Source organism: Zonotrichia albicollis, chromosome 31 (assembly GCF_047830755.1).
Source record: "Zonotrichia albicollis isolate bZonAlb1 chromosome 31, bZonAlb1.hap1, whole genome shotgun sequence".
In the NCBI taxonomy this organism is placed as follows: Eukaryota; Metazoa; Chordata; class Aves; order Passeriformes; family Passerellidae; genus Zonotrichia; species Zonotrichia albicollis.
In genome coordinates this window covers 5,739,189-5,765,789 of record NC_133849.1, presented here as the reverse complement: position 1 = coordinate 5,765,789, position 26,601 = coordinate 5,739,189, and the positions used below count along the sequence as shown (strand labels likewise).

Genomic DNA, 26,601 nt, shown 5'->3' with positions numbered 1-26,601 from the left:
TCTTAACCCCCCAAATTACCCCAAAATTTGGGAACTGAACGTGAATACAACACAAAAATTCTGATTTTGGGGCATTTTTGTGGAATTTAATTGGGATTTTTGGGGTATGGGGGGGTACAAAATTTTGGGGGGGGTCCCCAAATTTTTGGGGTGCTCTGGACCCCCCAAATTACCCTAAAATTTGGGAGCTGAACGTCAATATAACACAAAAATTCCGATTTTGGGGCATTTTTGTGGAATTTTATTGGGACTTTTTGGACTGGGGGGGGGTACAAAATTCTGGGGGGTCCCCAATTTTTTGGGGGGGGGTCCCCAAATTTTTGGGGTGCTCTGGACACCCCAAATTTGGGAACTGAACGTGAATATAACACAAAAAATTCGGATTTTGGGGCATTTTTGTGGAATTTTATTGGGATTTTTTGGAGGGGGGGGTACAAAATTTTGGGGGGGGGTCCCCAAATTTTTTTTGGGGGGGGTCCCCAAAAATTTTCGGGGTGCTCAGGACCCCCAAAATTTGGCATCTTAATGTCAATATAACACAAAAATTCCGATTTTGGGGCATTTTTGTGGAATTTAATTGGGATTTTTGGGGTCTGGGGGGGGGGTACAAAATTTGGGGGGGGGTCCCCAAATTTTTGGGGTGCTCTGGACCCCCAAAATTACCCCGAAATTTGGGAACTGAACGTGAATACAACACGAAAATTCTGATTTTGGGGCATTTTTGTGGAATTTAATCGGGATTTTTGGCGTCTGGGGGGCACAAAATTTTGGGAGGGGGTCCCCAAATTTTTGGGGTGCTCTGGACCCCCCAAATTACCCCGAAATTTGGGAACTGAACGTCAATATAACACGAAAATTCCGATTTTGGGGCACTTTTGTGGAATTTAATTGGGATTTTTTGGATAGGGGTACAAAATGTTGGGCGGGTCCCAAATTTTTTTTGGGGGGGGTCCCCAAATTTTTGGGGTGCTCTGGACACCCCAAACTTGGGAACTGAACGTGAATATAACACAAAAAATTCCGATTTTGGGGCATTTTTGTGGAATTTAATTGGGATTTTTTGGAGGGGGGGTTACAAAATTTTGGGGGGGAGTCCCCAAATTTTTTTGGGGGGGGTCCCCAAATTTTTGGGGTGCTCTGGACACCCCAAATTTGGGAACTGAACGTGAATATAACACAAAAAATTCCGATTTTGGGTCATTTTTGTGGAATTTAATTGGGATTTTTTGGAGAGGGGGTTACAAAATTTTGAGGAGGGGTCCCCAAATTTTTTTTGGGGGGTCCCCAAAATTTTGGGGGTGTCAGGGCTTGGCCTGGAGCTCCTGCTGGAGGCGCCCCAGGAGCTCGCGCTGCTGCTCCGAGCGCCGCTCCAGCTCCTGCATCTGCTGCTCGTAGCGCTTCCTGAATGGGGAAAAACGGGGTGAAAAACGGGGATTTTGGGCAAAAATGGGAATTTCGGGGGAAAAATAGGGATTTTGTGGGGAAAAAAATGGGGATTTTGGGCAAAAATGGGGATTTTTTTTGGGAAAAACTCCAGTCATTCTCCCCTCATTTTTCCCCATTTTCCCCCAATTTTTCCCTTTCTTTCTTCAAATTTTTCCATTTTCTCCCCATTTTTCCCAATTTTTCCCCATTTTTCTCAATTTTTGCCCAAAATCCCCATTTTTCACCCCAAACCAGACCCACATTTCCCCACTGATTTACTCCAGCCGTTTTCCCCATTTTCCCTTCATTTTTCCTCCCATTTTTCTCCATTTCCTCCCATTTTTTTCCCATTTTTTCCCCATTTTTTCCCAATTTTTTTTCACTTTTTCCCATTTTTGCCCAAAATCCCCATTTTTTACCCCAAACCGAACCCACATTTCCCCGCTAATGTGCTCCAGCCGTTTTCCCCATTTTTCCCTTGATTTTTCCTCCCATTTTTCTCCATTTCCTCCCATTTTTTCCCATTTTTTCCCCATTTTTTCCCAATTTTTTCCCACTTTTTCCCCATTTTTGCCCAAAATCCCCGTTTTTCCCCCCAAACCGAACCCACATTTCCCCACTGATGTACTCCAGCCATTTTCCCCATTTTTCCCTTGATTTTTCCCCCCATTTTTCCTTCTTTTTTTCCCATTTTACCCTTTTTTTTCTCATTTTTACCAATTTTTTTTCCATTTTTCCCATTTTTTCCCCATTTTTGCCCAAAATCCCCGTTTTTCCCCCCAAACCAAACCCACATTTCCCCGCTGATGTACTCCAGCCATTTTCCCCATTTTTCCCTTCATTTTTCCTCCCGTTTTTCTCCATTTTTTTCCCATTTTACCCTTTTTTTTCCCATTTTTTCCCCATTTTTTCCCATTTTTTTTCCATTTTTCCCCATTTTTGCCCAAAATCCCCGTTTTTCCCCCCAAACCAGACCCACATTTCCCCGCTGATGTACTCCAGCCGTTTCCCCACGGTGTTTTTGGCCTCCTCCAGGTCCTGCTTGACCAAAACGGGGCCCAAAAGTTTAAAAATGGTGGTGGAGTCGTCCAGCAAATTCAGCTCCTGAAAATTGGGGAGAAAAATCCAAATTTTGGTAAAAAGGAGAAATTTTGGGGTTTTTTGGGTGGGAAAAAAAGGGGAATTCAGGCAAAAAAAATTGGGAATTTTTTGGGGAAAAATGGGATTTTTTTTGGGCGAAAAGTGAGAGTTTTGGGGAAAAAAAAATGGGGATTTTTGGGGGGGCAAAATGAGGTGGAAATGGGGATTTTTTGGGGGAAAAAATGGGGATTTTGGGGTTATTTTCAAGGCAGTTTTGGGTTCTTTTTGGGCAGTTTTTGGGTAATTTTTTGGCTATTTTTGGGTCATTTTTTGGCTATTTTTGGGGCAGTCTTGGGGCATTTTTGGGGCATTTTCTGGGCCAGTTTTAGGTTATTTTTGGGGCAGTTTTGGGTTATTTTGGGGGCATTTATGGGGCAGGTTTTGGGTTATTTTTGGGACTTTTATTGGGCAGTTTTAGGTTATTTTTAGGTTACTTTTAGGGGCAATTTTGGGTTATTTTCTGGGCCAGTTTTGGGTTATTTTTGGGACATTTTTTAGTTATTTTTGGGGCAGGTTTTGGGTTATTTTGGGGGCATTTTTAGGCTATTTTTGGGGCATTTTTGAGGCATTTTCTGGGGCAATTTTATCTTATTTTTAGGCTATTTTTTGGGGCAGTTTTAGGTTAGTTTTAGGTTATTTTGGGGGCATTTTCTGGGGCAGTTTTGGGTTATTTTTGGGGCAGTTTTGGGTTATTTTAGGGGCATTTTCTGGGGTAGTTTTGGGTTATTTTTAGGTTATTTTTGGGTTATTTTCAGGGCAGTTTTGGGTTATGTTTGGGGCATTTTTGGGTCATTTTTGGGGCAATTTCCGAGGCAGTTTTGGGTTATTTTTAGGTTATTTTTGGGGCAGTTTTTGGGTTATTTTTAGGTTATTTTGGGGGCATTTTCTGAGCCAGTTTTGGATTATTTTTGGGGCAGTTTTGGGTTATTTTGGGGGGATTTTTTGGGTTTTGTGGCATTTTTGGGGGCATTTTTGAGGCATTTTTGAGGCATTTTCTGGGGCAGTTTTAGCTTACTCTTAGATTATTTTCGGGGCAGTTTTGGGTTATTTTTAGGTTATTTTTGGGTCATTTTTGGGGCATTTTTGAGGCATTGTCTGGGGCAGTTTTAACTTATTTTTAGGTTATCTTCAGGGCAGTTTTAGGTTATTTTTAGGTTATTTTTGGGGCATTTTCTGGGGCAGTTTTGGGGCATTTTCTGGGGCAGTTTTGGGTTATTTCTGGGGCAGTTTTGGGTTATTTTCAGGTTATTTTGGGGGCATTTTCTGGGGCAGTTTTAGGTCATTTTTAGGTTATTCTTAGGTTATTTTTGGGTCATTTTTGGGGCATTTTCTGGGGCAATTTTATTTTATTTATTTATTATATTTATTTATTTTTAGGTTATTTCTGGGGCAGTTTTAGGTCATTTTCAGGTGATTTTGGGGGCATTTTCTGAGGCAGTTTTAGGTTATTTCTGGGGCAGTTTTGGGTTATTTTCAGGTTATTTTGGGGGCATTTTCTGGGGCAGTTTTAGGTTATTTTCAGGTTATTTTTGGAGCGTTTTTGGGGAATTTTTTGGGGCAGTGTCTGGGTTATTTTTGGGGCAGTGTTTGGGTTATTTCTGGGGCATTTTTGGGACATTTTTTGGTTATTTTTGGGGCAGTTTTAGCTTATTTTTAGGTTATTTTGGGGGCATTTTCTGGGGCAGTTTTGGGTTATTTTCAGGTTATTTTTGGAGCGTTTTTGGGGAATTTTTTGGGGCAGTGTCTGGGTTATTTTTGGGGCAGTTTTTGGGTTATTTCTGGGGCAGTTTTGGGACATTTCTGGGGCAGTTTTTGGGTCATTTTCAGGTGATTTTGGGGGCGATTCCGCGCCCCCCACCCACCTCCTGCACGATGTTGTTCTCCGTCAGCTGCGTCTCCAATTTCTGCCGCGCCGCCACCGCCCGGCCCAGCTCTGGCAAAGGGGGGACCCCAAAACCGCGGATGGGGGGGGCCCAAAACAGCCCAGGGACCCCCCCCCAAAAAATAATGGGGGGACCCAGAGGGGTTTTAGGGGAGGGGTTTGGGGGTCCCAGGGGATTTTGAGGGGGGATTTTGGGGGTTTTGGAGGATTTTTGGGGGTCCCTGGAGATTTTTGGGGGAATTCTGGGGGGTCTGAAGGATTTTGGGGGGTCCCAGGGGGTTCTGAGGGGGGATTTGGGGGGTTTGGGGGATTTTTGGGGGTCCCTGGAGATTTTTGGGGGAATTTTGGGGGGTCTAGAGGGGATTCTGGGGGTCCAAAGGGGATTTGAGGGGGGATTTTGGGGGCTTTGGAGAATTTTGGGGGGTCCCAGGAGATTTCTGGGGAGGGTTTGGGGGTCCCAGGAGATTTTTGGGGGTCTTAAAGGAGGTCTGGAGGATTTTTGGGGGTCCCAGGAGACTTTTGGGGAGGGTTTGGGGGTTCCAGGGGGTTTTGAGAGGGGATTTTTGGGGGTTCTGAAGGATTTTTGGGGGTCCCAGGAAGTTTCTGGGGGTCCCAGGAGAATTTTGAAGGGGAATTTTAGGGGGTCTCAAGGATTTTTGGGGGTCCCAGGAGACTTTCGGGGAGGGTTTGGGGATCCCTGGAGATTTTTGGGGGAATTTTGGAGGGTTGTGAAGGATTTTTGGGGGTCCCTGGAGATTTTTGGGGAGGTCTTGGGGGGTCCCTGGAGATTTTTGGGGGAATTTTGGGGGGTCTTGAGAGGATTTTGGGGTTCCAAAGGGGATTTAAGGGGGGGTTTTGGGGGTTTTGGAGAATTTTTGGGGGTCCCAGGAGATTTTTGGGGGAATTTTGGGGCGGTCTGGAGGATTTTTGGGGGGTCTTGAGGGGACATTGGGGTTCCAAAGGGGATTTGAGGGGGGATTTTGGTGGTTTTGGAGGACTTTTGGGGGTCCAAGGAAATTTTGGGGGTTTTGGAGGATTTTTGGGGGTCCCAGGAGATTTTTGGAGGAATTTTGGAGGGTCTGGAGGATTTTTGGGGGTCCCAGGAGGACTTTGAGGGATTTTGGGGTTCCAGAGGGAATTTTGGGGTTCCAGGGGGGATTTTTTAGGGGAAGTTTTGTGTTTTTTGGGGGTCTCACCTTTCTGTAACTGCTGATATTTCTCCAGCTCCCCCTGGAGCTTCTTCTGCAGCGGCTCCGCCATGGGGGGGGCGCTTTGTTTTGGGGCAGAATTTTGGGAATTTTGGGGTGACCCCCCCGAACCCCCAAATCCCCCCGGAGCCCTCAGAAATCGCCCCAAAAAAATTCCAAAAATCGTCACCCCTAAAAATCCAACCCACGCCCCTCCAAACCCCCCAGAACCACCCAAAATCCACTCGGGACCCCCAAAAATCCTCTCGGGACCCCAAAAATTCTCCCCAGGACCCCCAAATCCCCCCCAGGACCCCCAAACCCCTCCCAGGACCCCCAAATTCCCTCCAGAACCCCCAAATCTCCTCCTGCTCTCTCCAAACACTTCCAGGACCCTCCCGAATTTCCCTGCCAGACCCCAAACCTTCAAATGCCCCCAAAATCCCCCAAAATGCCCCAAAATCCCCCAAATTTCCCCTCCCTCCCCCCACAGTTTCTCACCCTCCGCTCCGCGCTGCTCCAACGCTTCAGGCCACGCCTACTCCGCTCTGCGCATGCGCCACACACCCGGAAACCACGCCCCTGACGCTAAACCACGCCCATTTCCTCCATATATGGACATCACCCCTCAGCGCAGGCCACGCCCCCTCGCGGCGCCTCGGCCGCGGCCTGCGCTGCCCCCCCCCCCCTTCCACCGGGGGGGATTTTGGGGAGAATTTTGGGGTTTTTGGGGCCGCCGGAGGTGAGAGAAAGGCGGGGAGGGCTCCGAGATGGGCCCGAGGCGGCGGCGATGGCGGCGGAGGGCGGCGAAGGCGGCGCTGGCGGCGATGGCGGTGGCGGTGCTGGCGCTGCTGGGCAGCGGCCGGGCCGAGGAGCTGCTGGCGGCGGCCATGGCGGCCTGGGGGGAGCGGGGGGATGGGGACGAGTGGGGGGTGGGCGTGGGGGGCGAGGGGGATGGGAATTGGGGCGGTGGGGTTGTGAATGGGGGGCGTGGGAGCGGGGCGGGGTTTGTGAATGGAGGGCGTGGGAACGGGGCGGGGTTTGTGAATGGGGGGCGTGGGAACGGGGCGGGGTTTGTGAATTGGGGCGCGGGGTTTTTGAATGGGGAAGGCGCGGGGGTCCTCAATGAGAGCGTGGGCGGCGGGAAATGGGGGTCAGGGGTCCTCAATGGGAGCTCGAAGATCACGAGTGGGGGTCCTGGGGGTCTCATTGGGGGTCCCTGGGGTGAAACTGGGGGTCCGGGGGTTGGAATTGGGGGTCCCTGGGGTGCCATTGGGGGTCCCGGGGGTCTCGTTGGGGGTCCCGGGGGTGCCATTGGGGGTCCCGGGGTTGCAATTGGGGGTCCCGGGGGTGCCATTGGGGGTCCCGGTGCCGTAACCGGGGCCCCCCCGCCGCCCCCCGCCTGCCTGGCGCTGCTCTCGGGGGGCTCCGCCGATCTCCCCTCTCCCCTTTGGGGGTCCCCGCGCCCCCCCCAGGTGCTGCTGTCGCCGCCCCCCTGCGCGCCCCCCGCCCCGTTCCTGCTGATCCTCGTGCCCAGCGCGCCCCCGCACCTGCAGCGCCGCCTCGCCGTGCGCGACACCTGGGGCGGGCCCTGGGCGGGCTCGGGGGCGCCGCCCGCCCGCACCGTGTTCGTGCTGGGGACCCCCGGGGACCCCCGCGAGCAGCGGGAGCTGCTGGCCGAGTCGCGACAGCACGGCGACATCCTGCAGGGCGACTTCGCCGACAGCTACGCCAACCTGACCCGCAAGACGCTGCTGCTGCTGCGCTGGGCCCGCGCCTGCTGCGCGGCCGCGCCCTTCCTGCTCAAAGCCGACGACGACGTCTTCGTCAACGTGCCCGCTGTCGCGACATACCTGGCGACATGGCGCGACGCGCCCGCCCGCCTCTACCTGGGCCGCGTGCACTGGCGGGTGGCGCCCAACCGCGACCCGCGCAGCCGGCACTATGTCGCGGAGGAGCTGTACCCGCTGTCGCGATACCCGCCCTACTGCAGCGGCACGGCGTACGTGCTGTCGCGGCGGGCGGCGGGCGCGGTGCTGCGGGCGGGCGCGGGGGTCCCGCTGGCGTTACCGGAGGATGTGTGGGTGGGGGTCGCGGCGCGGCGGGCGGGGGTCTGGGCGCGGCACTCGGCGCGGTTCGGGGGCTCGGCGCGGTTCCCGCCCGAGCGCTGCTGCCTGGCCCGGGCGCTGCTGAGCGCGCACCGGGTGCGGCCCCGGGAGCTGCGCGGGGTCTGGGGGCGCCTGCCGGGGCTCTCCGGGGACTGCGGGGGGCTCTGGGCGCTGCTGGGGCTGCTGCGGTGCCGCGTGATGGCCCTGGGGGAGGGGCTGTGGGGAGGGGGGCAGGGGGATCCCGAGTGACGTCATGGGACGGGGGGAATCCCCCTCCTTCTGCCTGCCCGGGAGGGTGCATAGGAGGTGACGTCATGGGAAGTGGGGAATCCCCTCCATTCAGCGTTGGAGTTGGGGGGTGATGTCATGGGGAGTGACGTCATGACTGGGGAACCCCCGCCATTCACCCCTGTGGGGGCGTTGTAGTAGGGGGCTGATGTCATCGGGGTGACGTCATTAGTGGGGGAAATCCCCCTCCTGTCCTCCTGTGGGGGCAGAGTGGTTGGGAGTGATGTCATGAGGGAGTGACGTCATGAGAGCAGGGGAATCCCCGTCCCTCTCCTTTCCCTGGAGGGTGTGTTGGAGGTGGCGTCATGGGAGTGATGTCATGGGACAGGGGAATCCCTGTCTTTCTCTCCCCATGGAGACTGGAGTTGGGAGTGACGTCATTGGGAGTGATGTCATGGGATGGGGGAATCCCCCTCCATCTCCCTTCCCTGGAGGGTGTATTGGAGGTGACGTCATGAGGAGTGATGTCATAGGGGGAATCCCCCTACTTCTCCCCTCCCCATGGAGACTGGAGTTGGGAGTGACGTCATGGGAAGTGACGTCATGAGTGGGGAACACACCCCCCCTCCTGTGGGGGTGGAGTGGTTGGGGCTGATGTCATGGGGATGTGATGTCATGAGACACTTCCTTCTCCCCTCTCTCACCCCCCGGGAGGACACAGTGGTTAAGGGTGACGTCATGGGGGCGTGACATCACGAGTGGGGGAACACCTCCTCATAGGGTTGTGATGTCATGGGGAGTGATGTCAGAGGTTTGGGGAACCTCCCCCCCAAATTGAGACAGTGGGTGGAGGTGACGTCACAGGGCGTGACCTCACAAGGGAGTGATGTCACAGGTGTGAGAACCCTCCCGCCAGTGGGGACAGGAGGCTGCAGGTGACGTCACAGAGTGGTGACGTCACAGAGTGGTGACATCATGGCTTTGGGGAATTCCCCCAATGGGGACAGTGATGTGGGGTGACGTCACATCATTACATCATGGGGAGTGACGTCATGGCTTTGGGGAAACACCCCTTCTCCCAACTGGGACAGTGTCTGGGGTGACGTCACGATTGAGAGTGATGTCGTGGATTTGTGACGTCACGGATTGAGAGTGGCGTCACGGATTGTTGACGTCATCGGATGTCACCTGGATGTCACCGGACCTGGCACGGTGACATTGATGTCACCCGGGTGTGACACAAGGACATGGAGCTGGCACGGGGACACGGCTGTCACCCGGCTGTCACCTGGATGTCACCGGACCTGGCAGGTTGACACCGATGTCACCCGGTGTCACACACGGAGCTGGCACGGTGACACGGGTGTGACACGGAGACACAGACCTGGCACAGTGACACCGATGTCACCTGGGTGTGACACAGGGACACGGAGCTGGCTTGGGGACACGGCTGTCACCTGGGTGTGACACAGAGCTGGCACAGTGACACCGATGTCACCTGGGTGTCACACACGGAGCCGGCACGGTGACACAGATGTGACATGGAGACACAGAGCTGGCACAGTGACACCGATGTCACCTGGCTGTGACACAGGGACACAGAGCTGGCTTGGGGACATGGCTGTCACCTGGATGGCACCTGGGTGTGACACAGAGCTGGCACAGTGACACCGATGTCACCTGAGTGTGACACAAGGACACAGGTGTGACACGGTTGTCACCTGGACCTGGCACAGTGACACCGATGTCACCTGGCTGTGACACAAGGACACAGAGCTGGCTTGGGGACACGGCTGTCACCTGGATGGCACCTGGGTGTGACACAGAGCTGGCTCGACACAGGTGTGACACAAGGACCAGAGGTGTGACACCGATGTCACCTGGATGTCACCCAGGTGTGACACACGGACACGGAGCTGGGACGGTGACACAGCCGGGTGTCACCTGGATGTGACCTGGATGTGACACAGGGACATGGAGCTGGCACAGTGACACCGATGTCACCTGGGTGTGACACAGGGACACGGAGCTGGCACAGTGACACCGATGTCACCGGGATGTCACCTGGATGTGACACAGCTGTCACATGGATGTCACACAAAGACACGGACGTGACACAGACACAGAGCTGGGATGGTGACACCGATGTCACCTGGATGTCACCTGGATGTGACACAAGGACACAGGTGTGACACCGATGTCACCTGGATGTGTTACAAGGACATCAATGTGACACCGATGTCACCTGGATACGACACAACGACATGGGTGTGACACCGATGTCACCTGGGTGTCACCTGGCAGTGACACAGGTGTGACCTGGATGTGACACAAGGACACAAGAGTGTCACCTGGATGCCACCTGGGTGTGACACCGATGTCACCTGGATGTCACCCGAGTGTCACACAAGGACATGGACATTGTGTGGGTGTCACACACGGAGCTGGGACAGTGACACCGATGTCACCTGGCTGGCACCTGGATGTGACACAAGGACACCAATGTGACACCGATGTCACCTGGCAGTGACACAGCTGTGATCTGGATGTGACACAAGGACACAAGAGTGTCACCTGGGTGTGACACAGGGACACAGGTGTGACACAGGTGTGACACCGATGTCACCTGAACCTGGCACAGTGACACGGGTGTGACCCGGCTGTGACACCGCTGTCCCCCCGGTGCCACCCCAATAAAGTCCCAGCGCCGGTGACACTGAGGGGGCCTCGCCTGGGGGAGGGGACACCGGGGACACCCCAAAATGGGGATGGGGACACCAAAAATGCAATGGGGTCACTTTGGGGACACCCAAAATCGGGCTGGGGGACATTTTGGGGACACCCAAAACTGGGGTGGAGACATTGGGACCCCCAAAATTGGGATGGGGACTTTTTGGGGACACCCAAAATTGAGGATGGGACCCCAAAATTTGGGATGGGGACATTGGGGACCTCCAAAATTGGGGACAGGACCCCAAAACTGGGATGGGGACATTGGAGACACCCAAAATTGGGGATGGGACCCCAAAATTGCAATGGGGACACTTTGGGACCCCAAATTTGGGGACACCAAAATGGGGGGGAGGGGGACATTGGGGACCCCAAAATTGAGGATGGGACCCCCAAAAATGGAATGGGAACACTTTGGGGACCCCCAAAACTGGGATGGGGACATTTTGGGGACACCCAAAACTGGGGTGGGGGACATTTTGGGGACACCCCAAAATTGGGATGGGACCCCAAAATTAGGATGGGGACCCCAAAAATGGAATGGGGACACTTTGGGAATCCCCAAAATTTGGGATGGGGATATTTTGGGGACCCAAAAATGGGGGGAGGGGGACACTGGGGACACCCTAAAATTGGGGCCAGGGGACATTGGGGACCCCCAAAACTGGGGTTGGGACACTTTGGGGACCCCCAAAACTGGGGTGGGGACATTTTGAGGACCCCCAAAATTAGGACGGGGACCCCAAAAATGGAATGGGGACACTTTGGGGACCCCCAAAACTGGGATGGGGACATTTTGAGGACACCCAAAAATTAGGATGGGACCCCAAAATTCGGGATGGGGACATTTTGGGGACACCCAAAAATTAGGATGGGACCCCAAAATTAGGATGGGGACCCCAAAAATTGAATTGGGACACTTTGGGAATCCCCAAAATTGGGATGGGAACATTTTGGGGGCACCCCAAAATTGGGGTTGAGACCCCAAAACTGGTGAGGGGACCCCAAAAATGGGGGAAGGGGGACATTGGGGGACCCCAAAATTGGGATTGGGGACATTTTGGGGACACCCAAAAATTAGGATGGGACCCCAAAATTTGGGATGGGAACATTTTGGGGGCACCCCAAAATTGGGGGTTGAGACCCCAAAACTGGTGAGGGGACCCCAAAAATGGGGGGAAGGGGACATTTTGGGGACATTGGGATGGGGACCCCAAAATTGGGATGGGGACACTCTGGGGGCCCCCCAAAATTGTGATGGGGACATTTTGGGGACACCCCAAAATTGGGATGGGGACACCAAAAATGGAATGGGGTCACTTTGGGGACACCCAAAATTGGGATGGGGACATTTTGGGGACCCAAAAATGGGGGGAGGGGACATTGGGGACCCCAAAATTGGGATGGGGACTTTTTGGGGGACACCCAAAATTGAGGATGGGACCCCAAAACTGGGATGGGGGACACTCTGAGGACCCCCAAAATTTAGGATGGGGGACATTTTGGGGGACACCCAAAATTTAGGATGGGACCCCAAAATTTGAGATGGGGACATTTTGGGGACACCCCAAAATTGGGATGGGGACACTTTGGGGATCCAAAAATGGGGGGAGGGGACATTGGGGACCCCCAAAATTTGGGATGGGACCCCAAAAATTTGAGATGGGGACACTTTGGGACCCCAAATTTGGGGACCCCAAAATCGGGATGGAGACCCCAAAATTGGGGTCGGGACATTTTGGGGACACCCAAAAATTGGGGAGAGGACCCCAAAATTTGGGACAGGACCCTAAAATTGGGGGGAAAGGACATTGGAGACCCCCAAATTGGGAATGGGACCCCAAAATTGGGGATGGGGACATTTTGGGGACCCCCAAAATTGGGGACAGATCCAAGCGCAGCCCCCCCAAACTCGCTGCCCCCAAATTTATTTCTTGAAGCGCTCCAGGGCCCCCTTGTTTGGGGGGGGTCCCCCCAATTTTGGGGCTTTTCCCCCCAGTTTGGAGCCAGGACCCCCCTTCTGCTTCTTCCTCTTCATTTTGGGCTTTTCCCCATTTTTTTGCCCAATTTTTGGGGTTTTTTTCCCCAATTTTTTCCCAATTTTTTGGGCGTTTCCTTCCCCTTTTTCCTGATTTTTTGGGGTTTTTTCTCCAATTTTTTCCACTGATTTTTGGGATTTTCTCCCAATTTTTTCCTCTTTTTTGGGGCTTTTCTCCCTTTTTTTTGCAGATTTTTGGAGGTTTTCTCCCAGTTTGTTCCCGGATTTTTGGGGGTTTTTTCCCTCTTTTTTCCTCTTTTTTTTTGGGGGGTTCTTCCTGGTTTTTCTCCTTCTCCTTCTGCTCCAAACTCTGCCGGATCTGGGCCTGGGGAAAAAAAATGGAAAATTTGGATCCCTGCCAAAAATCCCTGGAATTTCCCAAAAACGAGAACCCAGAATTCCCAAAAAATTCTCAAAATATCCCCCAAAAATTCTTTAAAAAAAATCTCCAAAAATTCTTTAAAAAATCTCAAAAATTCCAATAAAAATCCCCCAAAAACTCTTTTTAAAAAATCCCAAAAATCCCAATAAAAATCCGCAACAAATCCTTAAAAAAATCCCCAAAGATACTTTAGAAAAATCCCCAAAAAATTCTTTAAAAAAATCCCAAAAACATCCCAAAAAAATCTCAAAAATTCCAATAAAAATCCCAAAAAATTCTTTAAAAAATCCCAAAATAATCCAATAAAAATCTCCCCCAAAATCCCAATAAATTCCCAAAAAATCTTTTAAAAAATCCCCAAAATTCCAATAAAAATCTCCACTAAATTCCAGTAAAAATCCCCCAAACTTCTTTTAAAAAATCCCAAATAATCACAATAAAAATCACCCCAAAATTCAATAAAATCCCAAAAAATCCCATAAAGATCCTAAAAATCTCCAAAAAAAATCCAATGAAAATCCCAAAACGCCCAAAAATCCAATGAAAATTCAAAAAAATCCAATGAATATCTCAAAAAATCTCCAAAAAAATCCAGTGAAAATCCAAAAAAATCCAATAAAAATCCCCCAAAATTCTTTAAAAAATCCAAAAATTCCAATAAAAATCCCCCTAAAATTCCAATAAATATCCCCAAAAATAATTTTTAAAAATCTCAAAAATTCCAATAAAAATCCCCCAAAAATTTTTAAAATCCCCCCAAAAATCCCATAAAAATCAAATAAAAATCCAATAAAAAACCCAAAAAATCCAATAGAAATCCCAAAAAATCCCCAAAAATTCCAATAAAAATCCTTTAAAATTCCAATAAAAGTCCCAAAAAATCCCCCAAAAATCCCAAAAACTTCCAACAAAAATCCCATTAAATTTCTAAAAAAATCCTATGAAAATCCAAAAAATCCAATAAAAATCCAATAAAAATCCCAAAAAATGCCCAAAAATTCCAATAAAGATCCCCAAAAATCCCAATAAAAATCCCAAAAAATCCCAAAAGAATCCAATGAAAATCCCAAAAAAATCCCCAAAAAAATCCAATAAAAATCCCAAAAAATCCAATAAAAACACCAAAAAATCTCCAAAAAAATCAATGAAAATCCAAAAAAAATCCAACAAAAATCCCATTAAATCTCAAAAAAATCCAATAAAAATCCCAAAAAATCCCCAAAAATCCAATGAAAATCCCAAAAAATCCCAAAAAAATGCAATAAAAATACTAAAAAATCCAGTAAAAACACCAAAAAATCTCCAAAAAAATCCAATAAAATCCCAAAAAATCCCCAAAAAATCCAATAAAAATCCCCAAAAATCCAATAAAAACACCAAAAAATCTCAAAAAAATTCAATGAAAATCCAAAAAAATCCAACAAAAATCCAAAAAATCTCCAAAAAAAATCCAATGAAAATCCCAAAAAATCCCAAAAAATCCAACAAAAATCCCAAAAAATCCAATAAAAATCCCATTAAAACTCCAAAAAAATCCAATAAAAATCCCCAAAAAATCCGAAAAAAATTCCGAAAAAAATTCTGAAAAAATCCCCAAAGCTCCCAATAAAAACCCCAATAAATTCCCACAAAATTTGCCCAAAATGTTGTGATTTTGCCCAAACCCACCCTGATCTCCTCGTGGCGCCGCTGCCGCCGCCGGTGCTCGGGGTCCCTCCCCTTGTGGCGCTTCCGGGGCCGGAACTTGGGCTTGGAATTGGGGTCAAAACCCTGGAAAATGGGAAAAATTGGGGAAAATTTGGGAGAAATTGGAAGAAATAATTAGGAAAAATTGGGGAAAATTTGGGAGAAATTGGGAGAAATAATTGGGAAAAATTGGAGAAATAATTGGGAAAAATTGGGAGAAATTGGGAGACATAATTGCGAAAAATTGGGAGAAATTGGGAGAAATAATTGGGAAAAATTGGGGAAAATTTGAGAAAAATTGGGGGAAAATTAGGAGAAATTGGGAAAAATTGGGAGAAATAATTGAGAAAAATTGGGAAAATTTGGGAAAAATTGGGAGACATAATTGTGAAAAATTGGGAGAAATTGGGAGAAATAATTGGGAGAAATTGGGAGAAATTAGGAGAAATTGGAGAAAATTGGGAGAAATAATTGGGAGAAAATTGGGAAAAATAATTGGGAGAAATTGGGGAAAATTTGGGAAAAATTGGGAGACATAATTGGGAAAAATAATTGGGAGAAATTGGGAGAAATAATTGGGAAAAATTGGGAGAAATAATTGGGAGAAATAATTGGGAAAAATAATTGGGAGAAATAAGTGGGAGAAATTGGGAAAAATAATTGGGAAAAATTGGGAGAAATAATTGGGAGAAATTGAGAAAAATAATTGGGAGAAATAGGGAGAAATAATTGGGAAAATTTGGGAGAAATAATTGGGAAAAATTGGGGAAAATTTGGGAAAAATTGGGAGAAATAATTGCGAAAAATTGAGAGAAATTAGGAGAAATTGGAGAAAATTGGGAGAAATAATTGGGAGAAATTGGGAAAAATAATTGGGAGAAATTGGGAGAAATAATTGGGAAAAATTGGGAGACATAATTGCGAAAAATTGGGAGAATTGGGAGAAATTGGGGAGAAATAATTGGGAGAAATTGGGAGAAATTAGGAGAAATTGGAGAAAATTGGGAGAAATAATTGGGAGAAATAATTGGGAGAATTGGGAGAAATAATTGGGAAAAATTGGGAGAAATAATTGGGAGAAATTGGGAGAAATTAGGAGAAATTGGAGAAAATTGGGAGAAATAATTGGGAGAAATTGGGAAAAATAATTGGTAAAAATTGGGAGAAATAATTGGGAAAAATTGGGGAAAATTTGGGATTTTGGGGGGAAAATGGGGAAAATGGGGATTTTGGAGGGCGGATTTGGGGAGAAATGGGGATTGTGGGGGTGGGAAATGGGGGAAAATGGGGAAAAATGGGGGGAAATAGAAAATAAAGGAAAAATGGGGGTTTGGGGAAAAATGGGGGAAAATGGGGATTTTGGGGGAAAATGGGGATTTCGGGTGTGGGAAACGAAAATGGGGGAAAATGGGGATTTTGGGGGGGGGGAAATAGAGGGAAAATGGGGGAAAATTGGGGAGAAATGGGGAAAAATGGGAGGAAATTTTGGGTGATTTGGGGTTGAAATTTTGGGCTGAGTTTGGGGTGAAATGTGTGGAATTTGGGGTAACTTTGTGGTGAAAATTAGAGGTGATTTTGGGGTGAAATTCCAGGATTTTGGGATGAAATTTGGGCTGATTTTGGGGTGATTCTAGGGTAATTTTGGGGTGGATTTTGGGGTAATTTCTAGGTGAAATTGAGCTGATTTTGGTGTGAAGTTTGGGGTGAAATTTTGGGGTGATTTTCAGGGTAATTTTGGGGTAGATTTTGGGGTGAAATTTGGGATAATTTTGGGAGGAAATTTTGGGTTACTTTGGGGTGAAATTTGGGGTGACATTCGGCAGGGGATTTTGGGGTAAAATTTGCGGTGAAATTTTGGGTGATTTTGGGGTGAAATTTGGGCTGATTTTAGGGTGGATTTTGGGACAATTTTAGGTAATTTTGGGGTGAAATTAGGGGTGATTTTGGGGTGATTTTAGGGTAATTTTGGGGTGAAATTTTGGGAGGAAATTTTGAGTGGTTTTAGGGTAATTTTGAGGGTAACTTTGGGGTGATTTTGATGTGGATTTGGGGCTGATTTTGGGGTGATTTTAGGATAATTATGGGGGTGATTTTAGGATAATTTTGGGGTAATTTTGGGGTAATTTCAGGCTGGATTTTGGGCTGATTTTGGGGTGATTTTAGGGAAACTATGGGCTGATTTTAGAGTAATTTTGGGGTGATTTTAGGGCAGATTTGGGGTGATTTTGTGCTGATTTTAAGGTGGATTTTGGGGTGCAAGGTGTGGATTTGGGGCTGATTTTGGGGGTGATTTTAGAGTAATTTTGGGCTGATTTTGGGGTGAAATTTGGGGTAATTTTTGGCTGATTTTAGGGTGGTTTTGGTGGGCTGATTTTGGGGTGCAAAGTGTGGATTTAAGGTTGATTTTGGGGTCATTTTAGGATAATTTTGGGGGTGATATTAGGATAATTTTGGGGTAATTTCAGGATGGATTTGGGGCTGTTTTGGGCTGATTTTGGGGTGATTTTAGGATAATTTTGGGGGTGATTTTAGGATAATTTTGGGGTAATTTTGGGGTGATTTTGTGCTGATTTTAGGGTGGATTTTGGGATGCAAGTTGTGGATTTGGAGCTGATTTTGGGGTGATTTTAGAGTAATTTTGGGCTGATTTTAGGGTGGTTTTGGGGCTGATTTTGGGGTGCAAAGTGTGGATTTGGGGCTGATTTTAGGGTGATTTTAGGGTAATTATGGGGGTGATTTTAGGATAATTTTGGGGTAATTTTGGGCTGATTTGGGGCTGATTTTGGGCTGATTTTAGGATAATTTTGGGGAGGATTTTGGGGTGAATTTTGGGGTGATTTTGTGCTGATTTTAGGGTGGAATTTGGGATGCAAGTTGTGGATTTAGGGCTGATTTTAGGGTGATTTTAGGATAATTATGGGGATGATTTTAGGATAATTTTGGGGTAATTTTGGGCTGATTTGGGGGGTGATTTTGGGCTGATTTTAGGTAATTTTGGGGTGGATTTTGGGCTGATTTTAGGGTGATTTTGGGGTAATTTTGGGGTAGTTTAAGGGTGGTTTTGGGGCTGATTTTGGGATGCAAGTTGTGGATTTAAGGCTGATTTTGGGGTCATTTTAGGATAATTATGGGGGTGATATTAGGATAATTTTGGGGTAATTTTGGGATGGATTTGGGGCTGTTTTGGGCTGATTTTGGGGTGATTATAGGGTAATTTTGGGGTGATTATAGGGTAATTTTGGGGGTGATTTTGGGATGATTATAGGGTAATTTCGGGGTGGATTTGGGGTGATTTTAGGGTAATTTTGGGCTGGATTTTGGGGTGATTTTAGGGTAATTATGGGGGTGACTTTAGGGTAATTTTGGGGTGGAATTTGGGCTGATTTTCGGGTAAATTTGGGGTTATTTTTGGGCTGATTTTAGGATAGTTATGGGGGTGATTTTAGGATAATTTTGGGGGTGATTTTAGGATAATTTTGGGGTAATTTTGGCTGATTTGGGGCTGATTTTGGGCTGATTTTAGGATAATTTTGGGGTAATTTTGGGGTAATTTCAGGGTGGATTTTGGGCTGATTTTGGGGTGATTTTAGGGAAATTATGGGCTGATTTTAGAGTAATTTTGGGGTGATTTTAGGGCAGATTTGGGGCTGATTTGGGGCTGATTTTGGGGTGCAATGTGTGGATTTGGAGCTCATTTTGGGGTGATTTTAGAGTAATTTTGGGGAGGATTTTGGGGTGATTTTGTGCTGATTTTAGGGTGGATTTTAGGCTGATTTTGGTGATTTTAGGATAATTATGGGGGTGATTTTAGGATAATTTTGGGGTAATTTTGGGCTGATTTTGGGGTGGATTTGGGGCTGATTTGGGGCTGATTTTGGGGTGCAATGTGTGGATTTGGAGCTGATTTTGGGGTAATTTTGGGGTGATTTTGGGGTGGATTTGGGGCTGATTTTGGGGTAATTTTGGGCTGATTTGGGGGTAATTTAGGGCTGATTTTGGGGTGGATTTGGAGCTGATTTTGGGGTAATTTTGTGCTGACTTTGGGGTGGATTTGGGGCTGATTTTGGGGTGATTTTAGGATAATTTTGGGGGTGATTTTAGGATAATTTTGGGGTAATTTTGGGCTGATTTTGGGGTGGATTTGGGGCTGATTTTAGGGTAATTTTTGGGGTAATTTTGGGGTGATTTTAGGGCTGATTTTGGGGTCCAAAGTGTGGATTTTGGAGTGGATTTTGGGGTGCAAAGTGTGGATTTTGGGGTGAAATTAGGGTGATTTGGAGTGAAATTTTGGGTAATTTTGGGGTGGATTTGGGGGTGATTTTAGGATAATTTTGGGGTAATTTTGAGGTGATTTTGGGGTGCAAAGCATGGATTTGGAGCTGATTTTGGGGTGATTTTACAGTAACTTTGGGGTGGATTTTGGGCTGATTTTGGGACAATTTTGGGGTAATTTTGGGCTGATTTTGGGGTGGATTTTGGGGTGCAAAGTGTGGATTTGGAGCTGATTTTGGGGTGATTTTAGGGTGGATTTTGGGGTGCAAAGTGTGGATTTTGGGCTGATTTTAGGATAATTATGGGGGTGATGTTAGGGTAATTTTGGGGTGGATTTTGGGGTGATTTTAGGATAATTTTGTGGTAATTTTGGGTGGATTTTGGGCTGATTTTGGGGTGATTTTAGGGTAATTATGGGGTGATTTTAGGATAATTTTGGGTAATTTTGGGCTGATTTGGGGCTGATTTTGGGGCTGATTTTTGGGGTGATTTTGGGGTTAATTTTGGGCTGATTTTAGGGTAATTTTGGGGTTAATTTTGGGCTGATTTTAGGGTAATTTTGGGGTGATTTGGGGTGATTTTAGGGTAATTTTGGGGTAATTTTGGGGTGATTATAGGGTAATTTCAGGGTGGATTTGGGGTGATTTTAGGGTAATTTTGGGGTGGAATTTGGGCTGATTTTCGGGTAATTTTGGGGTCATTTTAGGGCTGATTTTAGGGTGGTTTTGGGGCTGATTTTGGGGTGCAAAGTGTGGATTTAAGGCTGATTTTGGGGTCATTTTAGAATAATTATGGAGGTGATTTTAGGATAATTTTGGGGTAATTTTGGGATGGATTTGGGGCTGTTTTGGGGCTGATTTTGGGGTGATTTTAGGATAATTTTGGGGTAATTTTGGGGTACTTTCAGGGTGGATTTTGGGCTGATTTTAGGATAATTATGGGGTAATTTTGGGCTGATTTTGGCGTGGATTTGGGGCTGATTTTAGGGTAATTTTGGGGTGATTTTGGGGTAGTTTCAGGGTGATTTTGGGGCGATTTTGGGGTGCAATGTGTGGATTTGGAGCTGATTTTGGGGTGATTTTGGGGTGATTTTGAGGTGAAATTTGGGCTGATTTTGGGAGGAAATTTTGGGGTGAAATGTGTGGATTTTGGGGTGATTTGGGGTGATTTTAGGATAATTTTGGGGTAATTTTGGGTTAGTTTCAGGGCGGTTTTGGGGCTCACCAGGCGCTGCACCCTCTCGCGGTGTTTCTGCTCCAGCCCGGCCGTGTCCACGCGCGAGAGCAGCGCCGGGTCCGGGGTCAGCAGCTCCGCCGGGATCTGGGGGAAAAAATGAGATTTTGGGCAAAAAATGGGAATTTGGGGGGGAAAATGGGAATCTGGGGGGAAAAACCAAGGGTTTGGGGAAGATAAATGGGAATTTGGGGGGAAAAACAAGGGTTTGGGGAAGAAAAATGGGAATTTGGGGGGAAAAAATGGGAATTTGGGGGGAAAAAATGGAAATTTGGGGGAAAAACAAGGGTTTGGGGAAGAAAAATGGGAATTGTGGGGGAAAGAAATGGGGATTTAGGGAAAAAATGGAAATTTGGGGGAAAAATAAGGGGATTTGGGGGGAAAAAAAGGGGAATTGGGGAGAAAAAATGGGAATTTGGGGTCAGGAATTTGGGGTTTGAGGGGAAAAAATAATGGGGATTTTGGGGGGAAAAATGAGGATTTGGGGGAGGAAAAAAGGGAATTTTAGGGGAAATGGATTTGGGAAAGGAACAGGGGTTTGGGGGGGAAAAGAGGGGTTTGGGGAAAATAAATGGGGATTTGGGGAATTTTGGGGATTTTTTACCTTTTCCAGCAGCGCCTTCACCTCCCACTCCCCAGCTCGGGGATTTTGGGTGAATTTGTGGAATTTTGGGGTGAATTTGGGGAATTTTGGGTGGAATTTGGGGAATTTTGAGGTGAATTTGGGGGATTTTCCAGGTGAATTTGGGGAATTTTGGGGGATTTTTTCACCTCCCACCCCCCAAACTCGCAGATTTCGGGGTGAATTTGGGGAAGTTTGGGCATTTTTCACCTCCTACTCTCCAGCTCTCAGAACTTTGGGGTGAATTTGCGGAATTTTGGGGTGAATTTCGGAATTTTGGGGGGAATTTTGGGGTGAATTTTGAGGTTTCTCACCTTTTCCAGCAGCGCCTTCACCTCCCACCCCCCAAACTCTCAGATTTTGGGGTGAATTGGGGAATTTTGGGGTGAATTTTGGGAATTTTGGGCTGAATTTTGGAGTGAATTTGGGGAATTCTGGGGTGAATTTTGGGGTGAATTTTGGAATTTTGGGTGAATTTTGAGCAGAATTTTTGGGTGAATTTTGGGAATTTTGGGGTGAATTTTGGGCATATATTTGGGGAATTTTGGGGGGAATTCTGGGGTGAATTTTGGGATTTTGGGGTGAATTTTGGGAATTTTTGGGTGAATTCTGGGGTGAATTTTGGGGTGAATTTTGGGACTTTTGGGTGAATTTTGGGGTGAATTTTAGGGTGAATTTTGGGGTTTTTCACCTTTTCAGCAGCACCTTCACCTCCCACTGCCCAGCTCTCAGATTTTGGGGTGAATTTGGAGAATTTTAGGGGTGAATTTTGGGGTGAATTTGAGAATTCTGGGGTGAATTTTGGGTGAATTTTGGGGTGAATTTTGGGTGAATTTTGGGGTGAATTTGTGGAATTTTGGGGTTTTTTACCTTTTCCAGCAGCGCCTTCACCTCCCACCCCCCAAACTCTCAGATTTTGGGGTGAATTTGGAGAATTTTAGGGTGAATTTTGGGGTGAATTTTGGGTGAATTTTGGGAGGAATTTGGAGAATTTTGGGGGGAATTTTGGGGTGAATTTTGGGAGGAATTTGGAGAATTTTGGGGTGAATTTTGGGGTGAATTTTGGGGTGAATTTTGGGGTGAATTTTGGGTGAATTTTGGAGTGAATTTCGGAATTTTGGGGGGAACTTTGGGTGGAATTTTTGGGTGAATTTTGGGAATTTTGGGGTGAAATTTGGGCAGGTATTTGGGGAATTTTGGGGGGAATTCTGGGGTGAATTTTTGGGGTGAATTTTGGGAATTTTTGGGTGAATTCTGGGGGGAATTTTGGGGTGAATTTGGGGAATTTTGGGGTGAATCCTGGGGTGAATTTTGGTGTGAATTCTGGGGTTTTTCACCTTTTCCAGCAGCGCCTTCACCTCCCACTCCTGGCGCTGGCGGCGGCTGCGGAGCGGGTTCTGCTCCAGCGCGTCCAAATTCGGCTCCCCGGCCCCTGAAAGCCAAATTTTGGGGGTTCAGGGGGGAGCTGGGGAGCCCCAAAGTCGGGAGTCCAAAAAAAACCCAAAAATCCATAAAAAAAACACCCAAAAATCCATAAAAAATCCATAAAAAACACCCAAAAATCCATAAAAAAAGCCGTAAAAATCCACCCAGAAATCCATAAAAAACCACCCAAAAATCCATTAAAAATCCATAAAAAATCCATAACCAAAAAACCACCCAAAAATCATTAAAATCCCAAAAAATCCATTAAAATCCATAAAAAACCACCCAAAAATCCCTCAAAATCCCCAAAAATCCATAAAAAACCACCCAAAAATCCATAAAAAACACCCAAAAATCCATTAAAAATCCATTAAAAACACCCAAAAATCCATTAAAAAAAACCCAAAAATCCATTCAAAAAAACCACCCAAAAATCCATTAAAAAACACCCAAAAATCCATTAAAAGCCACGCAAAAATCCATAACAAGAAAAACAAAACAAAACAAAACAAAAATCCATTCAAAAAAATCCCGAAAAATCCATTAAAAACCACCCAAAAATCCCTAAAAATCCATTAAAAAAAACCCCAAAAATCCATTTAAAAAAAACCTCCAAAAATCCATTAAAAAACCCAAAATCCATAACAAAAAAAAAATCCATTCAAAAAAACCTCCAAAAATCCATAAAAAAACACCCAAAAATCCATTAAAAATCCCCAAAAATCCATTTTAAAAAAAAAAAGCACCTAAAAATCCTTTTTAAAAAACCTCCAAAAATTCCATTAAAAGCCACCCAAAATTCCATACAAACCCCCCCAAAATTCCCAGAATTTCACCCAAATTTTCTCAAAACCTCAGGATTTTACCCCAAACCTGGCACGAGGATGTTGCTGAACCCCATCCCCTGCCTGACCCCAAATCACACCCAAAACATTCATTTAAAATCCATTCAAAAACCCCAAAAATCCATAAAAAAACACCCAAAATTCCCAGAATTTCACCCCAAATGCCCCAAAAATCCCAGAATTTTCCCCTAAAATTCCCAAATTTTCCCCAAAATTCCCAATTTCCCAAAACCCCCGGATTTCCCCCCAAACCTGGCACCAGGACTCTGCTGAACCCTGATCTGTGCCTGGCCCCCAAAACCCACCCAAAAAATCCATAAAAAAATTCATAAAAAACCTCCAAAAATGCCCCAAAAATCCCTGAATTTTCCTCAAAATTTGCTGATTTTTTCCTGAATTTGCCCAAAATCCTGGGATTTTGCCCCAAAGCCCCCCTGGCACCAGGATGGTGCTGAATCCCAGCCCATGCCTGACCCCAAAACCCCAAAAAAATCCATAAAAAATCCGTAAAAATCCCTCAAAAAAATCCATAAAAAACCACCCAAAACTCCCCAAAATCCCAGATCTTTTTCCCCAAAATTCCCAAATTTTTTCCAAAATTCCCAATTTCCCCAAAACCCGGGATTTGGCCCCAAACCTGGCACGAGGACGCTGCTGAACCCAGCCCTGAAATCCCACCTGAAACCCTCAAGAAATCCATTAAAAATCCACTAAAAACCCCCAAAAATCCATAAAAAACCCCCCAAAATTCCCAGAATTTTTCCCCAAAATTCCCAAATTTTTCCCCGAAATTCCCAAATTTCCCAAAATCCCGAATTTCTCCCCAAACCTGGCACGAGGACGCTGCTGAACCCCGACCTGTGCCCGGCCCCCAAATCCCACCTGAACCCTCAAAAAATCCATTTAAAAACCCCAAAAATCCATAAAAAACTACCAAAAATGCCCCAAAAATTCCCAAATTTTTCCCAAAATTCCAAAATTTCCCAAAATCCCGGGATTTCACCCAATCCCCACCTGGCACCAGCACACTGGTAAATCCTGACCTGTGCCCGGCCCCCAAATCCCACCTGAAACCCTCAAAAAATCCATTAAAAATCCACTAAAAACCCCCAAAAATCCATAAAAAAACACCCAAAACCCCCAGAATTTTTCCCTAAAATTCCCAAATTTTTCCCCAAATTCCCGATTTTCCCAAAATCCCTGAATTTCACCCCAAACCTGGCACCAGGATGTTTGTGAATCCCAGCCCTCAAATCCCACCTGAATCCCCCAAAAAATCCATTAAAAAACACCCAAAATGCCCCAAAAATCCCAGAATTTTTCCCCAAAATTTCCCCAAAATTCCCAAATTTTTCCCAATTTTCCCAAATTCCTGAATTTCCCCCCAAACCTGGCACGAGCAGGCTGGTGAATCCCATCCCATACCTGACCCCAAATCCCACCCAAAAATCCAATAAAAATCCATTTAAAAACCCCAAAAATCCATTAAAAACCACCCAAAATTCCCAGAATTTTTCCCCAAAATTCCCAAATATTTCCCAAAATTTCCAAGTTACCCAAAACCCCGGATTTCCCCCCAAACCCGGCACCAGGACGCTGCTGAACCCCAGCCCTCAAATCCCACCTGAATCCCCCAAAAAATCCATTTTAAAACCCCAAAAATCCACTAAAAATCCACTAAAAACCCCCAAAAATGCCCCAAAAATCCCAGAATTTTTTCCCAAAATTCCCAATTTCCCCAAAATCCTGGGATTTCTCCCCAAACCTGGCACGAGGACGCTGCTGAACCCCAGCCCCTGCCTGACCCCAAATCCCACCCAAAAAATCCACAAAAAATCCATTTAAAAACCCCAAAAATCCACTAAAATCCCCAAAAATGCCCCAAAATTCCCAGAATTTTTCCCCAGAATCCCTGAATTTCACCCCAAACCCGGCACCAGGATGTTTGTGAATCCCAGCCCCCAAATCCACCCGAACCCCCCAAAAAATCCATTTTAAAACCCCAAAAATGCACTAAAAATCCACTAAAAATCCACTAAAAACCCCTGAAAATGCCCCAAAATTCCCAGAATTTTTCCCCAAAATTCCCAAATTTTTCCCAAATTTCCCAAAATCCCAGATTTCCCCCCAAACCTGGCACTAGGACACTGCTGAACCCCATCCCATACCTGGCCCCAAATCCCACCCAAAAAATCCATTAAAAATCCATTTAAAACCCACTAAAATCCATAAAAAACCACCCAAAATTCCAGAATTTCACCCCAAATGCCCCAAAAATCCCAGAATTTTCCCCTAAAATTCCCAAATTTTCCCCAGAATTCCCAATTTCCCCAAAACCCCCGGATTCCCCCCAAACCTGGCACGAGGACGCTGCTGAACCCCAATCCATGTCCAGCCCCCAAATCCCACCTGAACCCTCAAAAACTCCATTAAAAAACCCCAAAAATCCATTAAAAACCACCCAAAATGCCCCAAAATTCCCAGAATTTTCCCCCAAAATCCCAGGATTTCACCCCAAACCTGGCACCAGGATGTTTGTGAATCCCAGCACCCAAATCCACCTGAATTCCCCAAAAAATCCATTAAAAACCTGCGAAATTCCATTAAAAAAACCCCAAAAAGCCAAGAAAAACCACCCAAAATCCCCCAAAAATCCCCGAATTTTTCCCCAAAATTCCCAAATTTTTCCCAAATTTCCCAAAATCCCAGATTTCCCCCCAAACCTGGCACCAGGACGCTGCTGAACCCCGATCCGTGCCCGGCCCCCAAATCCCACCTGAACCCTCAAAAAATCCAATAAAAATCCATTTAAAATCCCCAAAAATCCATAAAAAACCACCCAAAATCCCCAAACTTCCCCAAATTTTCCCCCAAAATTCCCAAATTTTCCCAAAATTCCCAATTTCCCCAAAATCCCGGGATTTCCCCCCAAACCTGGCACGAGGACGCTGCTGAACCCCAGCCCTCAAATCCCACCTGAACCTCCCCAAAAAATCCATTTAAAACCCCCAAAAATCCATAAAAAAATGCCCAAAATTCCCAGAATTTCACCCCAAATGCCCCAAAAATCCCAGATTTTCCCCCAAAATTCCCAAATTTTTCCCAAATTTCCCAAAACCCCGGGATTTGGCCCCAAACCTGGCACGAGGATGCTGCTGAACCCCGATCCGTGCCCGGCCCCCAAATCCCACCTGAAACCCTCAAAAAATCCATTAAAAATCCACTAAAAATCCCCAAAAATCCATTAAAAAACACCCAAAATTCCCAGAATTGTTCCCCAAATTTCCCAAAATTTTCCCAAAATTCCCAAATTTTTCCCAAATTTCCCAAAACCCCGGGATTTCCCCCCAGACCTGGCACGAGCAGGCTGGTGAATCCCATCCCATACCTGACCCCAA

At 46.6% G+C, this 26,601-nt stretch overlaps 3 protein-coding genes across 3 annotated transcripts in view; 1 reads left to right on the top strand and 2 right to left on the bottom strand.

Annotated features, from left to right (window-relative positions):
- Positions 1 to 218: 218 nt before the first annotated feature.
- Positions 219 to 6,224, bottom strand: PFDN6 (prefoldin subunit 6). The gene is made up of 5 exons (XM_074529834.1): positions 6,136 to 6,224; positions 5,644 to 5,717; positions 4,428 to 4,498; positions 2,405 to 2,529; positions 219 to 1,401 (listed from the first exon to the last, which is right to left on the bottom strand). Exons 2-5 carry the CDS (start codon positions 5,705 to 5,707, stop codon positions 1,302 to 1,304), a joined length of 360 nt encoding a protein of 119 aa, XP_074385935.1. The 5' UTR covers positions 5,708 to 5,717; positions 6,136 to 6,224; the 3' UTR covers positions 219 to 1,301.
- Positions 6,225 to 6,461: 237 nt separating this feature from the next.
- Positions 6,462 to 7,991, top strand: B3GALT4 (beta-1,3-galactosyltransferase 4). The gene is made up of 2 exons (XM_074529813.1): positions 6,462 to 6,566; positions 7,110 to 7,991. Exons 1-2 carry the CDS (start codon positions 6,462 to 6,464, stop codon positions 7,989 to 7,991), a joined length of 987 nt encoding a protein of 328 aa, XP_074385914.1.
- A 4,969-nt stretch (positions 7,992 to 12,960) lies between these two features.
- WDR46 (WD repeat domain 46) overlaps positions 12,961 to 26,601 on the bottom strand; it is a 47,817-nt gene continuing 34,176 nt past the window's right edge. The window contains 4 exon segments of the mRNA XM_074529812.1: positions 12,961 to 13,063; positions 14,789 to 14,890; positions 20,303 to 20,398; positions 22,271 to 22,365. Coding sequence (XP_074385913.1) covers positions 14,883 to 14,890; positions 20,303 to 20,398; positions 22,271 to 22,365 — 199 coding nt within the window. The 3' untranslated portion in view covers positions 12,961 to 13,063; positions 14,789 to 14,882.